General features: G+C 39.3%; 1 protein-coding gene across 5 annotated transcripts in view; it reads right to left on the bottom strand.

Moving 5' to 3' along the window:
- rif1 (replication timing regulatory factor 1) overlaps positions 1–13,619 on the bottom strand; it is a 40,192-nt gene extending 26,573 nt beyond the window's left edge. The window contains exons 1-14 of one of the 5 annotated variants that reach the window (XM_057852070.1): positions 13,378–13,619; positions 10,657–10,793; positions 10,504–10,582; positions 10,322–10,418; positions 6,755–6,885; positions 6,573–6,667; positions 4,484–4,673; positions 4,327–4,419; positions 2,225–2,363; positions 1,994–2,145; positions 1,799–1,907; positions 520–702; positions 313–423; positions 180–242 (exon numbers count right to left, since the gene is read on the bottom strand). In XM_057852070.1, the coding sequence (XP_057708053.1) occupies positions 180–242; positions 313–423; positions 520–702; positions 1,799–1,907; positions 1,994–2,145; positions 2,225–2,363; positions 4,327–4,419; positions 4,484–4,673; positions 6,573–6,667; positions 6,755–6,885; positions 10,322–10,418; positions 10,504–10,582; positions 10,657–10,772 (1,558 nt within the window). In that variant the 5' untranslated portion in view covers positions 10,773–10,793; positions 13,378–13,619. The remainder of the gene's footprint in view (positions 1–179; positions 243–312; positions 424–519; positions 703–1,798; positions 1,908–1,993; positions 2,146–2,224; positions 2,364–4,326; positions 4,420–4,483; positions 4,674–6,572; positions 6,668–6,754; positions 6,886–10,321; positions 10,419–10,503; positions 10,583–10,656; positions 10,794–13,377) is intronic. The other 4 variants (XM_057852071.1, XM_057852072.1, XM_057852073.1 and 1 more) reach the window with 4 other exon arrangements.
- Positions 13,620–15,609: the final 1,990 nt, after the last annotated feature.

Below are 15,609 nucleotides of genomic sequence, written 5' to 3'. Positions count from 1 at the left end.
CTGTTTTTAAACCAACTTTCAAATACTGTGACCCCAAATTATGTTCATTTTAATTTTGAAAATAAATGGTCAAATTACTCTGGAATGCACATTGGACACCCCTGACAGAGTTAGGGGGAAAAAATACCTATTTTAGTTTTTAATATACCAGCAATTACCAAAAAGAACTAAGTACTCACCAGACTCAATCGTCAGTGAAACACAACGTATAAGATGATCCCATAGAAGTGCCAAAAGAGCATCTGTGGAAATATTGAAAGTTGCGCAAAGTTTTAAAATGGATTCTACGAACAAAGAAACAGTAGGGCAGACCTGGGGCCTCTTTGCCGACGACAACGAAGCCATCCTTGATGCTGGAGATAAGCACAGCAGCGTGTTTGCTGAAGGAAGACGCAGCATTAAGCAGGGGGTGTCTCAAAGGCTCTGTAATGAAATAATTTTTTTTTTTTTTTTTAATAACAGTCTCGCAGCTGCCAGTATTGGAAGAGAGCAGTAATTACCGGTAAGTGAAAAGCTTACCTAGGGCTAGGACTATCTTGCTCTTGGTCGCCGTGGCGACCACCTCTGGTCCCAGGAAGTAGTGAAGCAGCATTTCCAGGCCCAACAACTTAATGGAGTGGAAGGAGGTGGAGAGCTGCATGCTGGAGTTCAGACCGAGTCGTGGCGTGTTTGGTGTTAGGTTGTTGAAGCTCGCCGGGCCTGCTTGTAGAAAAAAAATGCCAATGTGCACAGCCACCAAATAGTTTACACTTAACAAACACACAAATGGAAATTTGTTGTCATGGAAGAGTGACTACATTTGAAGCTTTTTCTCAGTCTTGCAACAGGATACTGAGCCTAAAACAGAGAAAAGCAACCAAGCAAAACATCGAAATATCAAAAACTACCCTTTGATCAGACCTGATCTAAAGTAAACCCTATTAAATTCCTATGGGAGGAGCTGAAACATGCTGCCTGAAGTGCACATCCTTCAAACTGCAGCAGCTCAAGAGTGAGCCAAAATGCATGCTACAGTGTGCACACACCTGGTCAAAACCCCCAGTATAATTTGACTTATTTTACTGCCAACTAAGGCAATTTCAATAGAGTTGAACTTTTGCAAGTTCTTGTTTAATTTTCTTCACTTTTATGCAATTATTTTTAAATCATAGAATATGATTTCAGGTACGCACAATGAAAATGTCCCATCCCATTTTTTGAATTCCCACAACCAGACACTTTCAAATGCTTTTTAGACCAGCCAGAGGGGTGCCTCAAAAGGTCTCTCACTTTGTTGTTTTTGTTCTCCTTGTGGACACAAAATTAGTAATCATCCGTTACTCATGGATGGATCCAAATTAAATTAGTTGGCATATTCTATGGAGACTAGGGCTGATTAAAAGGCAGATGAGTTCGATTCTTGAGCGTGTTATAGATCTATGTAGTTACTCGAGCTATCCAAAAGATGTCCGTATTGCATCGTAGCTTGCGTTCACAACTTACACTATAAAATAGTGCTACTCCTACCAAGTACAACTATTATGACAATGATGAAAACAGCTGAAATCAGATCAATATAGTGTGAATCCATATTTTAAGTAGGGGGAAATTACTGAAAGTGGCTCTAAACGCTAGCAATAGACCTCACAGTGACTACAGACAGACAGGCTGACGCCTTTGAATAAGGCCGTTTATTGTAGCCAAGGTGTCATATAGCCACCATCTTTCTTAGGGGACCTGGCAGTTTTAGTTAATTTGTACTTGTTGAAAAAAAGTGAGCTGTATTCTCACTTAAGGTAAACCTTGGTTTTGCACGTACTAGTTTTATGTGTACTGGGTGTTGCAACACCATTTTGACCTCTGGCAGGGGTTGCAGGGGCCAAGGCGACATCAGATCCAATGGTGCACTGTAGCAACGGGACTGATACCTGAAAGGACAAAAACCCACTTACTACATGTACCACAGCATCGATTGCAATTCAATGCAGACGCAAAAACGAAAAAAGTAATTTACCAAATCAAAGAAGGATGACAGGTTGGGCCCAAGCTGGACCACCAGGTACCACCACACTTCCACCTTGGTGAGCATCAATGCCTCTGACCGGATATTTATTGACATGAGGGGCTGCATGAGAAGCTTCATACGCTTTGAACTGCAAAGGATCTCTTCAACAGAAACAAAATTTTAATCAGAGAGGCTCAAAAACAAATTAGAAAAAAAAAAAAACAAGGGGAAGACGCTCACCTGGATTGAGAGCAAAATTGTCAATCAAACTCTTCCAGGCAATGAAGGCGATTTTCTTAATGTTGGGGGAGGAACTACGAAAGCCCAGCTCCTCCAAATGGAGTAACGAGTTGATAAAAGGACCACCTCTGTGGAGTAGCTGAGGAACAAACATGAGGTGTTTTAAGTTTCTCATCCCTCTTTAACAATGAGATTCATTGTGGCAAATTATTATCCAGTGATCCCTTGTTTTTCGCGGTTAATGGGGACCAGAACCCGTCGCGAAGTAGCGCCCCCCCCCTCACCAAAAAATATATTTTTCCAATGTATTTATTCAGCTTAATGGAAAGAGATACATATGACGTTTTTCTTACCTTTTCCCCCCAAAGTATAATAATAATAAAAAAAACTATATATATTTTAATTAGGGCTGTCAAAATTATCGCGTTAACGGGCGTTAATTTTTTCAATTAATCACGTTAAAATATTTGACGCAATTAACGCAGATGCCCCGCTCAGACAGATTTAAATGACAGTACAGTGAAACGCTCACTTGTTGTGTTTTATGGAGTTTTGCCGCCCTCTGCTGGCGCTTGGGTGCGACTGATTTTATAGGCTTCAGCACCCATGAGCATTGTGTAAGTAATTATCGACATCAACAATGGCGGGCTACTAGTTTATTTTTTGACAGAAAATTTTACAAATTTTATTAAAATGAAAACGAGGGGTTTTAATATAAAATTTCTATAACTTGTACTAACATTTTTCTTTTAAGAACTACAAGTCTTTCTATGCATGGATCGCTTTAACAGAATGTTAATAATGTTAATGCCATCTTGTTGATTTATTGTTATAATAAACAAATACAGTCCTTATGTACCGTATGTTGAATGTATATATCCATTTTGTGTCTTATCTTTCCATTCCAACAATAATTTACAGAAAAATATGGCGTATTTTATAGATGGTTTGAATTGCGATTAATTACGATTAATTAATTTTTAAGCTGTAATTAACTCGATTAAAAATTTTAATCGTTTGACAGCCCTAATTTTAATGTTTTTAAGCACTTTAAATGTAATAATGATAAGTTTTAAACATGTTACTGTCCCACAGAATCATTTTGAATTGAATTTTGAATTTATTGTCATTTACATGACAAAGGGAACGGAAAAAAGCCAAAGCTTATCGGGACCCGTCCCCCTTCCACCAAGGTCGCACAAGCAACAGCTCATGATCAGTCCAATGACAGTCTAGTGCCTACTGTTCAAAACGGAGCTGGCTTGTATGCGACTGCACAGCTTGAGCTCAGCCTTCAACTTTTAAACTAGAAAAAAGTTTCTGGCAAGATCAAAGCTTAACAGCCTGCCAATCATCGTTTATTTAATAAGCAACTCCAGTTCATCCTTTGACGAACAAAGAGAAGGGAGAGGGAGGAAGGGACCAAGCGTGAGACAGCGCAAACGGCTAGCGACAGCTCATCTGTATTTTTTTAATTTGAAAAAAAATCTGCAATGGACTAAGGGCACGAAGTAACTAGGGATCACTGTACAACTTCTACTGTAACTTTTACCAGAAAACAAAAAAATAATATATTCTTTCCTTATAAAATGTAAAATAACCCTTGACCCTAGAGTTAAACTGAAGAGGTCTTTAGTGGGTGTGTATGTAGTCAATTGAAGAGGAGGCATAGGCTTCAATTAAGCCTGAAATAAAATAACTGACACAATTAAAGCACTCATTTTGCCTGTAGTACAGGTGCATCTTTAAAAAATTGAATAACCTCACATTGGAATATTTTTTGAAAGCCATTGCAAAAAGTGAAAATCATTCCACAAATTCAAATAATGTAAACCTTCGTCGTAATAGTGATAAAGGTTACAGATTACGAAAAAATAAAATAAAATAAATTCTATGTCTCAGCAAATTGGAATATTGTGAATATGTCCAACTGGAAACTCTGAGCCTCTCAAGTTTCCCATGACTTTAATTGGTCTCTCAATCTGGATGAGTAGGTTTAAGTGGGCTCATGTGAAAGACAGTTGACTTGACAAGATTTTCAAAACTTAGGTGCAAATACAGGCAAATTATCTGAGTCAATAAAAATACCCAAAAAGTGTTACCTTCCCAAGAAGTTTGACAAATAAGGGCCAGAGCTTGAGAACGTTCGTTTCATTCTTGGACATGAAAAGCTTCTCCATCTCTCGAATCAGTTTCTGTGACGACAAAAAGTGCGTTATCATTAACATCTACTTTCACCTTCCGACGGTGCTTACTTACTGTGGACAACAAGGGCTCGACAAAAGCAGCCACTTCTATCTGTTTTTGCAGCATCAAGGGCAGGCCCATCTCCATGGCAGCCGCTGCTTTTAGGCGAACCTTGGAGGCCGAGTGCACCACCAGGGGGACAACAAGCTTGGCCCAGCATACGGCCTGCTCGCCCATCTGAGACGGAACTTGCTCAAGCAGTCTGTAAGCAGGAAGACATGGTATGATCTAAAGATTTGAATTTTAAGGGACACCAGTGGAAGAGTAGCATGTTGTTCAAACACACGGTACAGAGAGAGAAATGCCAGAATGTTAGCGGGCCAGCTTTGGTACCCCCCGCTCACTTTCTACTGCAGCACACTAAGGCTGCTAACGATCCAAGCCACTGTATTGTAAGGGTGCTTTCACATTGGACCTAAGAGGACCCAGGGTCACTTGCAAATGACAGCATTAACACTGCGCCAACTGAACTTTCTGAAAGGAGCATCCCAGCACCACCTTGTAACACTGCACCTAATGTAGCATAAATTAAGCCGCCGCTCAGCCAGCGGTGGGTTCGCTCCCTCCCAACTCGATACAGAGTGAACTAGGCCTGAACGATATTGGAAAAAACTATTGTTGCGATTTTTGGGGGGTTTGCGACATATTGCAATATTATATTGTGATATTAAAAAAATAATTTTCACTAGATCACTTGAATAGCTGTTTGGAAAGACTTTGGATGACTCGCCATGACCACAGTGTACAGTCATCCCTCGTTTTTCAAGGTTAATTGGGACCAGAACCCGCCGCAATAAGTGAAAAACCGCCAAGTACTACACCCCCCCCCTTTTTTTTGTGTGTGCTCAATGTATTCAGATTTAGCAAATTTTTCAAATGAATAATTATGATCAGTTTTAAACATAAGTGTCCCACCGAATCATTATTAAACAAGAATAAAGTACTGTAGTAAAAAAATGTTTGGCTTTATTAAATGCTTCTGTTTACCTACCTTGGCTGTGACTCTTGGAGTGACATGTAGAAATTACAAAATCCTAATGATCACTTCTGGCCTTTATTTTGTGTCTCGAACGTCTCCACACACACAAACACATTAATTCCAGTGCTGCTTCTTTGCAGAAACTGTTTAACAAGTTAAACGATGATTGACACATTGCTGCACATGTGAAGTCCGCTTCTTTGGCAAGATCAAAGACAACCATCTGGCAACATCGTTAACTTTAATAAGCAAGTGCCACAGTGACTGAGAGCGGGGGGGGGGGGGGGGGGGGGGGGGGGCTGTGCGAGCGCACAAATCAGAACAAAGGTTCGTGGATTTAAAAATAAACTCGCACGTCCTTGCGATGGGACTATTGCGCATGCGCAGATCGCGATGGCAATGTTAAAACGTTATATCGTTCAGGCTTAGACTGGAGTAAATAATAAATGCACAGGGGAAAATTAAACCACAAAAGGGAACTGTGTGATACTCCAAGTTACACAGGCGTGCGATCGCTCTCACTTTCGTGACTTTTTGGACAGTAAAATTGTCACCACTTTCAGGAGAGCGAGACTCACGAAACGGCTGCCCCGAGAGGGGACGCCTGTCTCGGCCAGTGTCACACTCACACGGTCCATTCAGGAACATGATGCAAAACTCAACCGCCACATTAGAACCCGTTTCTGTGTATCAAATGCAACTGCTTGCACAGCACAACAACATTTGGCCATGTTTAATCGTCTGTAATCTTGTCATTGTTGATTTTGAATAGCCTGCGCACTGTACATCCGCTTCCAAAGATGCCCTGCGTGTAGCATCACAGCTCCAGGTTGTGACGTGGCACATAAAGTAGCAAAAGCGCACCCTGCTCCGGTTGCATTCACAAGCGAAGCAGGGTGCACTTAAAGCGGACCGAGACCCACGATTTTTGAGCGGACAAGAGTTCATTTGTTTGGTCTGAACTAAAGTTAGGATCACATTTACAAAACGAAGCGGACTATCTGAGAAAAAGAACTCTGGTCCGTTTAAAACGGACCAAACAATGCTAGTGTGAAAGCGCCCAAACTGGCATCCTATACACTTCCCTATTCTAATCAAATGGACAAGCACCGATAAAGTTACCTGATGATGACATTCAAGGCCTCATGCTCCATGACGACTGACTGCACTTCGCCTTTGCTCCAAACGCTCTCCAGCATGCTCAGTAGAGACGGCACCTGAGTGAATCAATAACATTGTGTGCTGTATTGCATGTGTATTGTGCCCTTCCAGGGAGTAATGAAATTGTTTGTGTCTGTGCTTACCTTTTCCCCCACTACATCAGCGGGGAAGTTCTGTTTGGCGATGACCCATAACGCGCGAGTGCAAGTGTTCTTCTCAGCAGATTTTGACACCACCGTACAAAGTGCAGACAGGATTTCTGTGGTTAAGGTTTCTGGAACATAGGAGTACCCGGTGATGCATTGACTTAAACAATTTAATCCGTTCTCTGACCATACTTGTGAATCAAAACACTTGCGTCTCAATCTTTTCCTTAAATTCCATGAAGCCATTCCAGTACTCACAAGAAAAGAACTCTAGATCAGTGTACCTTCTTTAATTATACGGTAATTAAATATTTGAAGGTTTTTGTATTATGATTTCATGCTTTAATTGCCAGTAGGATTGATCTTCGTGTGTGCGCCTTGGCCATTGGGGGGTCAGTACAATACATATTTAAACATACAATATAAACTGGACCAGGATCAGATTTTTTTTTTTTTTTTTTTTTAATGTCGAAGTATTCATTCATGCCTGCAAGCATTATTGTCTCGCTACAGGTCTTCCTGCACAAAAATTGTGAAAATAGCAGTTGATTAAAGTCTTGTACTCCTAAAAACCATCCTGGTTTCATGAGTCTAAAAATTGTATTTTGTATTGTGGGTTAAACTAGCTGACACATATAATTATTTGTTTTAGGACTTTTAGTTTAAAGTTGTGATAACAATAAACAACTTTGCTTCTTTTAGAATAATATTTTACTAGCTGCTGCTTGCCATGAGGTTTATTTCCAGGATCTGGCTCCTGGATTTGGTAAAAACTAGAGAGAATGTTAAGAAATAAACTGGTTTTTTTAAGTGCACATTGGTGCAAACTGTGTTACAACTAGAGCAGGGCGGTAAACCGAAAATTTACCGTTACCGAAATTCTTCATGATGACCGACGTAATTTAGACCATGTCGGTAAATTTGGTAATGTAATAAAACAAGAAAATGTGGTCTTTTCATCCCGCTTTGACTCTGTGTTGTTCGGCTATGTTCATTCCCCTTTAAGAAAGCAGTCAGTGCGCTTACGTATGGAGTCACGTGGTTTTCAGGAAGCCAAACAAACAGAAGACCGGTAGGCTGACGCCAGCGGCTAACGCTACAAGCAAACGTGATGAGCCGGGCTTAAGGGAGCTTCGCAAACTTTCACCCGACATTAAGTAAACTCTTGACGGATTCCAGACGGGCTTTCACCCACTGTCCTGCCCTGGTTCTCACGATTCCAGGAGAGGATGCTTTCAGTGCTTTCTTCTTGTAGCCATGCCACAGGCTAACGCTAGCGGCTAACGGTACAAATGAACGTGATGCGAGTCGGATAGCGGCTCTAACCTTGTCAAAACGGCTGAAATTAATGAGTGGACTGGGCACTGACATCATCTAGCAATCATTATGTCGCGTTATTTGGTATTTCTGTGCGATTTCTCTGAAAGCTTTCATGATGGTAAAGCCTAGGGGTGGGCGATATGGCCTTAAACATGTATCATGATAAATGGAGCAGATTTATCTCGATAACGATAAATGACAATAAAATCGTCCAAGCGGACTGTTATATAATTTGAAAATCTGAATCAATGCATGAAATACAGATTAACAGTTTCTTGTTGATTTAGTTACCAGCATTCAATTTGATATATTTAACAAATGTACATGCAGTCTAGACATTAGGTTTATACAAATGACTTGTAAACAATAAGAATTCAAGTATGAGCATTTATAACAGAGTGTATGGCTTGAACAATGTACATTGTCAAAATCGATATGCCTGTGCAAACATGTCATTGTAACACAAATGACTTGCAGCTCGAACAGTACACTTCAAAAAGACAATTTATTGTTAATGGCTGCTGTGACATAATTATTCAATACAAGTGTTTACTTTATGGTTTCAGGGTCTCCCCCCCCCCCAGTGCATTTTTTAATAAATGCACACATACATGAACCCCCAAACAGACAGACAGACATTAAAGCTATATTGATCTTCTGCAAATGAAACACTTAAGATTTTATGATAGCAATAATGACACAGAATTAAACACATACAGAAAAATAGCTGGGGCCATTTGTGCTTTATGCTGAATGCTTTACCATCACAAAAGCTATCAGAGAAATCACACACAGTCAGATACAAAATAACGCGACATAGTAATTGCTAGATGCAGTCCATGCCCAATCCACTCATTAAATTCAGCCGTTTCGACAAGGTTAGAGCCGCTATCCGACTCCATCACGTTCATTTGTAGCGTTAGCCGCTAGCGGCCGTTAGCGGCTAGCGTTAGCCTGTGGCCTGGCTACCGGTAGAAAGCACTGAAAGCACCATCTCCGGAAATTGTGAGAACAAGGGAGGACAGCTGGTGAAAGCCCGTCTGGATGCCACCAAGAGTCTATTAAATGTCGGGTGAAAGTTTGGCGAACCTCCCTTAAGCCACACTCCATCACGTTTTGCTTGTAGCATTAGCTGCTAGCGTTAGCTTACCGGGCTTCTGTTTGATTGGCTTCCTGATGATCACGTGACTCCCTACGTAAGTACATTCACTGCTTTCTTAAAGGGGAATGAGCATAGACGAACAACACAGAGTCAAAGCGGGATGAAAAGACTATTTTCTTGTTTTATTAATTTACCGAATTTACCGACATGGTCAAAATTACGTCGGTCATCGAGAAGAATTTCGGTGACGGTAAATTTTCGGTTTACCGCCCAGCTCTAGTAAAGCCTATATATAATATGACAGTTTAATGGCCACAGCTATTTTTCTGTATGTGTTTGCTTTATTCTGCCATCATAAAATCTTAAATGTTTCATTGGCATCAGAGCATACAGCTTTAATCTGGTTGTGTGTGGGGGGGGGCTGCATGCATTAAAAATTTTCTGGAAAAAAAAACCTGACGTAAACACTTGTGTTGAATAATTATGTCACAGCAGCCATTACCAATAAATTGTCTGAAGTGTTCTGTTAAAGCTGCAAGTCATTTGTGTTACAATGACATGTTTGCACAGTCGTCATATTGATTTTTATAATGTACATTTTTCAAGTCATACAAGCTGTTATAAATGTTCACACAAGAATTCTTATTGTTTACAAGATTTTTTTTATATACTTAATGTTTAGACTGCATGTGCAATTGTTGAATTGAAAGCTAGTAAATAAATTTAACGAGAAACGGTTAATTTGTATTCCATGCATTGATTCAAATTTTCAAATTATGTAACAGTCCGCTTGGGCGAATTTATCGTCATTTATCGTTATCGGGGTAAATCTGCTCAATTTACCGTGATACGTACTTAAGGCCATATCGCCCAGCCCTAGTTACAACACCAGCATTTGAAATACAACTCACAATGTAATGGATCCAACACCACCACCAAAATTTGCTCCTACGGCAGCAAAGCTGTAGCTCGCTCATGACCAATTTTTTTTGCTCAGAACATGACGCAAAATAGAAAAAGAGTAGCAGCAAAAAAAGTAATTTATCAGACACGTGGCATTTTACAGACTTTAATTATAAAATGCCATTCTAAGAAAGTTGAAGCTTCAAAAGCAAAACTTTCAAATATCATAATAAAAATACCTGACACTCCAGAAATGACATGCGAATGGTAGACACAAAAGCCCAAAGCTTGTAGGGCAGCTTGGCTCAATTCAGCGTGCGGGCTGCTTACATGACTCTGTAACAACAACAGGTGGTTGTGCTTAACTGGCAAGCATACTTAGCCAGGTACAGCTTCATGCCTCGAAAATAATGGGACTCACCAAGATTGCATTACCCAGGCGGGGAAAGTGCTTCGTGACGGCAGGAAGAAACTTACGACCTTCCTCTCCACTGAGCCGGCTGCAGAAAATATTTTTTTGAATTATAAAATAGAGAAAACAAATTTGATGAACAAAAATTAAGCCAAGACATACTTGGCAATGGTGAGGTAAGCATCAGTCTTCTCAGGGCGTCCAGCTTCGCTGTCCTCCAGACACTCCAGCAGGGGGACAATGCTGAAGAAGCTCGGAGGCTCCACCGACACCATCATTGTTAGTCGCCGCTTCACGGCCTTTACAATGATGTTGGGAAGGGAGTAGGGGTGTGACAAAATATCGAAATGGTGATATATCGCGATACTTTGTATCCCAAAAGGTTATTGATATGCCCCTGCCAACAATCGAGATATCGTTTTAAAAAGGTGTCAATGTTAAAAAAAAAAAAAAAAAAAAGACAGGAAAGGAAAGGGAAAAAAAGGAAGCAACAATTTATCAAAATCTTCCACCATAATACAACCCCCAGCAAAGAATATCTAATCACCAGTCTTGGACGAGCACTCATGCAGACATTTCATCATGTAGAATGAACTCGGATAAAAAGCTTGAAAAAATAATTAATTCAAAAGTGCAACTCTGTAGCATTCAGAAACACTAAAAGAAATGAATAAAAAACATTGTGGTGGTCAGTAAATGTTAATTTTATACAGCAAAAGCAGGGAAATATTTATGCAATCACTCCATTCTGAGGAAAAAAAATGGAATCATTAGAAACAAAGAAATAACAATCAAAACACATCTCTAGTATTTAGTAGCACCACCTGTCATTTCGCATCTAGTTCTCTTTATATGTTTTAACACCGGCGTCGTCTGTCATTTTGCATCTAGTTCTACATATATGTGATATCTATTATAGCCGTATGTGTCCGTATGTTTTTAGCAACTAGCAACTGGGCGTTGTTTGAAGCAGCTGTCGGCCGCAGTCAGGTATTATTGATTTTTCATCTAGCGGCATGAGTTGTACATGATATTTACTCTCGGTCCGTTCCTCATTGCGTCCCGAAGACCGCGCTGACTGTGTTTTAGTTCTGCTTTACCTGGTATTATTCAATAATCGGAATTTGGATGTTTGTGAATCGTTCTCGAATCTTTCATGGCCGAATCGCGAATAGTCTATCGGAAATTTCGCACGCCTCTATTAGTCTTTATCATTATTTAATTCCAGTTTTTTCCCCCCGAATATTTTTTTATTATTTTATTCGATTATTTTTGGAGTAACCTCTGAGAATTTGAATTTGTATCTTTGTTTATGTACTATATGCCTTTTTTTTTAATATCTAGACAAAGGAGGCACACTTTAAAATATATTAAAGACATAAAGGCATCTTTGAGTCAGCTTGGAGAAAAATTCAAGTATCTCGAGGCCAGGCCGAGTGTCCTCTTTTTTGGAAATCAAAATATGGTCACCCTACTGTTTTTCCTTGTCCATTGGCAGTGTTTAGACCAGTGAAAGGCATTATTGATTTTATGGGTAGCTTTTTTTTTATTATGGATGGTTTATTTAAAATATTTAGTATTTTGATTTATTGTCAACCATTTTATATTTTAATGTTTCTTAACTGCTAATGTGTCAGTAAAGACAATTTTTATTAGCATTCTATTTATTTTTTCTGACTGAGGGCTATAAATAAATTTGAACTTTATTTAAAGAACTGAATCTACTTTTTCTTCGGTAGATTTAAGGTAAATATAGTAGGCCTGCAGCTATCGATTATTTTAGTAGTCGATTAATCGATGACCTATTTAGTTTGAATATTCGAGTAATCTGATAAGGAACATAAAAAAATTAAAATACCTGACCTCAGCCTCAAACGGGATAAAAAAAAAATAAATAAATAAGGATATATGTGCAACAAAAGAACAATTGGCTAACAAAAGTCGCTAATTTAAATGCTATAAAATGCCAACGTTTTTTACAAGGCTCTTAATAGTTCAAACACATATTCCCACAAAAAACGGCTAAATATAGCTTTAAACTAAATGACGAATGCATTAAAAAAAAAACATTAGCTCAAATAAAAACATGTTGGTCTTAACAGGGAGCAGCTGGATTCAGCCATGTGAAATGAGAGACTAGAGGGCAGCGTATCCACCCAAATCAATAAAACGAAATGCAAAAACCAAACCATTACCACGCCACTTTAATTAAACGAATACTCGAGGCAGCAAAATTTAATTCGAATACTTTTTTCTAATCGAATACTCGAGTTAATCGATTAATCGTTGCAGCACTAAAATATAGTCATAACCGTTAAAAACGACTGACAGTGAATAAGTGGAGAAACTCTGAAGGACTTTGCAAAAACGAAATTTAAAGCGCACATAAAAGCACGAATATGACGCACCTCGAAATTCAAAGTGGAGATCCCTTCACGGCATACGAAGCTGTTGTTTAAGTAATACAATTGTAATATGAATTTCCAAGCCAATTATATAGATAGTCATGCAATAACCCTCAGTATAAACAGCTTGAGTGCTAATTGAGCTATCGCATCTCACTAGTCACATTTACAAAATCGTTCTGGCATCTCGAGAAAAACATGATAATTCACGGTGGAAAACACAGTGTACCTCCTCATCGTGAACATCTATAATATTAGCGATGTGTTACATACAAGTTCGCAAACACATTTAACAAGAAAACAACTAAAGTGGATTAGCTCGCGCGAGTTAGCAAAGTACAGCTAGTAGCATGCACGCAGCAAAAATGCGCCTGCATATTTTCCAATTGCAGGAGCCACAAAAAGCAGTAGTATTTATACGTGTTTTATACAACACAGACACACACCAAATATATAGAAAAAACATAAAAATTCTTACAATGGACGTAGTGATGAAACACGCCACACATACAGCACCGAAAAGCTGCTCACCTCGGGCTCCCAGACACAAATGCGACGTTGACCGCACAAACGGCACAAAGTAAAATGCAGCAACAAGAGCGGCCGACCACTTAAGGGTTCGGCTTGCTCTTTTTCACCACGTTCGGCCTTCGTTTGGGTTGTAACTGCGCTGTATCTTGTTATCCTCCAGCCCCGCGAAATAGCTGGCGCCAAAGCACCACGAATACGTCAAAATTACCTTTGACCCCATTGCGTCACATATATTCCCTCCTCTTTTACCTAATTAGGAACACAGTGAGTTTCCGATCCCTAGAGATATCGAATATATAATGCTAGATGTAAAATCTTGAGTCATTGGCGTAATTAGCAGCCGACCATCTTACGTCGGAGACTTCGCTACTAGAATTCTTCAATTACTTACAAAATATTTATAAGAAACCGTCTTAACGTGGCTATGATTAAGGCTGGATTTGGAATTTGTTGTTGTTTTTTTTTTAAATCCTCAAGTTTATTTATCTATGTATGTATGTATATTTATGTATCTATGTATGTATGTATGTATGTATGTACAGTGTTGTCAGTAACGCATTAGTTAGTAATGCATTACTGTAATCTGATTAATTTTTCAGTAACGAGTAATCTAACGCGTTCATTTTTCTACACCAATAATCTGATTAAAGTTAGTGTCCTTAGTGTCTCTGCGTTACTATTTTTTCATTGCCTCATAACGTATGTAAAATGAAGATTATTGTAGTCATGTACGAAGAGCATTTTGAATAGAAAATGCTAAAATAAAAGGTTCCCGGTACGTGTTTCCATGACAACCTCTTAGCTATTTCCTGTTTTGGTCTCGTGTCACATGTGTTGTGGGACTGAAGGTGTGGGCCAGGCGGGTGGACATTGGAGCCGAGTGTTGACACGTTACGAGGGAATGTTGATCTGTGGATATCCATGAATGAAGGTGAGTATTTTTCCTTCATTCTGGAAGGTATCAGCAAAAGGTTGGACTTCCTACATGGCTTCGTAGCTTTGCTGTAGCAATGACGGGCAGTCATCGCTCCAAGTTGGCAAGCTTTGTTTACATCATATGCGTGTTGCACATTTATGCCGTGAGGTGGTGTGTTCATTTAGCATCTGTGGGATGTGTTGTAAGTCCGATTGAGTGTAAAGTGCTTAGCTGCCGCCACGTTTTGTGGCCAAATTGACCCCGTGTGTGTTGAGAGGACTACTTCCGGGTTGTGGACGCGCATCCGCGCCCACCACCTTTGCAATTTTGTGTAGTCAGTTTGCATTGTTTTACATTGGCGCTGATATGCTGTTAACCATAAGACAAAATTCCGAAGTTTTGACATTAGGCTTAATCTTGGAGTTAGCGGGGGTCGGTGGAGTTGATTTCAACAAATTCCAAGCAGTTTGTCAGATATTTGTTAGTTTCAGGGCTCCGGAGTGACTAAGCTAGTGCGAAATTCTGATATTCCCCTTAAAATTCAATCATCAGAAAGTCAATTACATGTGATTACATTTTTCCGTTTGTCATTCTTATGTTGAGGCGGCAAAGGGAGAAAAATGGGTAAAAAGTAACTGACAGATTACTTTTAAAGTAACTTAGTTACTTTGATAATGAAGTAATCAGTAAAGTAACTAGATTACTTTTTTGGGCGTAATCAGTAATTAAATTACTTTTTCAAGTAATCTGACAACACTGTATGTATGTATGTATTTATTTGTTTATTTACAGTGGGGCAAATAAGTATTAAGACAACCAACAATTGTGCAAGTTTTCCTACTTGAAAAGATTAGAGAGGCCTGTAATTGTCAACATGGGTAAACCTCAACCATGAGAGACAGAAAGTGGAAAAAAACAGAAAATCACATTGTTAGATTTTTAAAGAATTTATTTTCAAATTAGAGTGGAAAATAAGTATTTAGTCACCTACAAACAAGCAAGATTTCTGGCTGTCAAAGTGGTCTAACTTCTTCTAACGAGGTTTAACGAGGCTCCACTCAGTACCTGTATTAATGGCACCTGTTTTAACTCATTATCGGTATAAAAGACACCTGTCCACAACTTCAGTCAGTCACACTCCAAACTCCACTATGGCTAAGACCAAAGAGCTGTCGAAGGACACCAGAGACAAAATTGTAGACCTGCACCAGGCTGGGAAGACTGAATCTGCAATAGGTAAAACACTTGGTGTAAAGAAATCAA

This window comes from Corythoichthys intestinalis, chromosome 12 (assembly GCF_030265065.1).
Source record: "Corythoichthys intestinalis isolate RoL2023-P3 chromosome 12, ASM3026506v1, whole genome shotgun sequence".
Classification (NCBI taxonomy): domain Eukaryota; kingdom Metazoa; phylum Chordata; class Actinopteri; order Syngnathiformes; family Syngnathidae; genus Corythoichthys; species Corythoichthys intestinalis.
The sequence above is the reverse complement of the archived record's forward strand: the minus strand, read 5'-3'. Positions and strand labels throughout refer to the sequence as shown.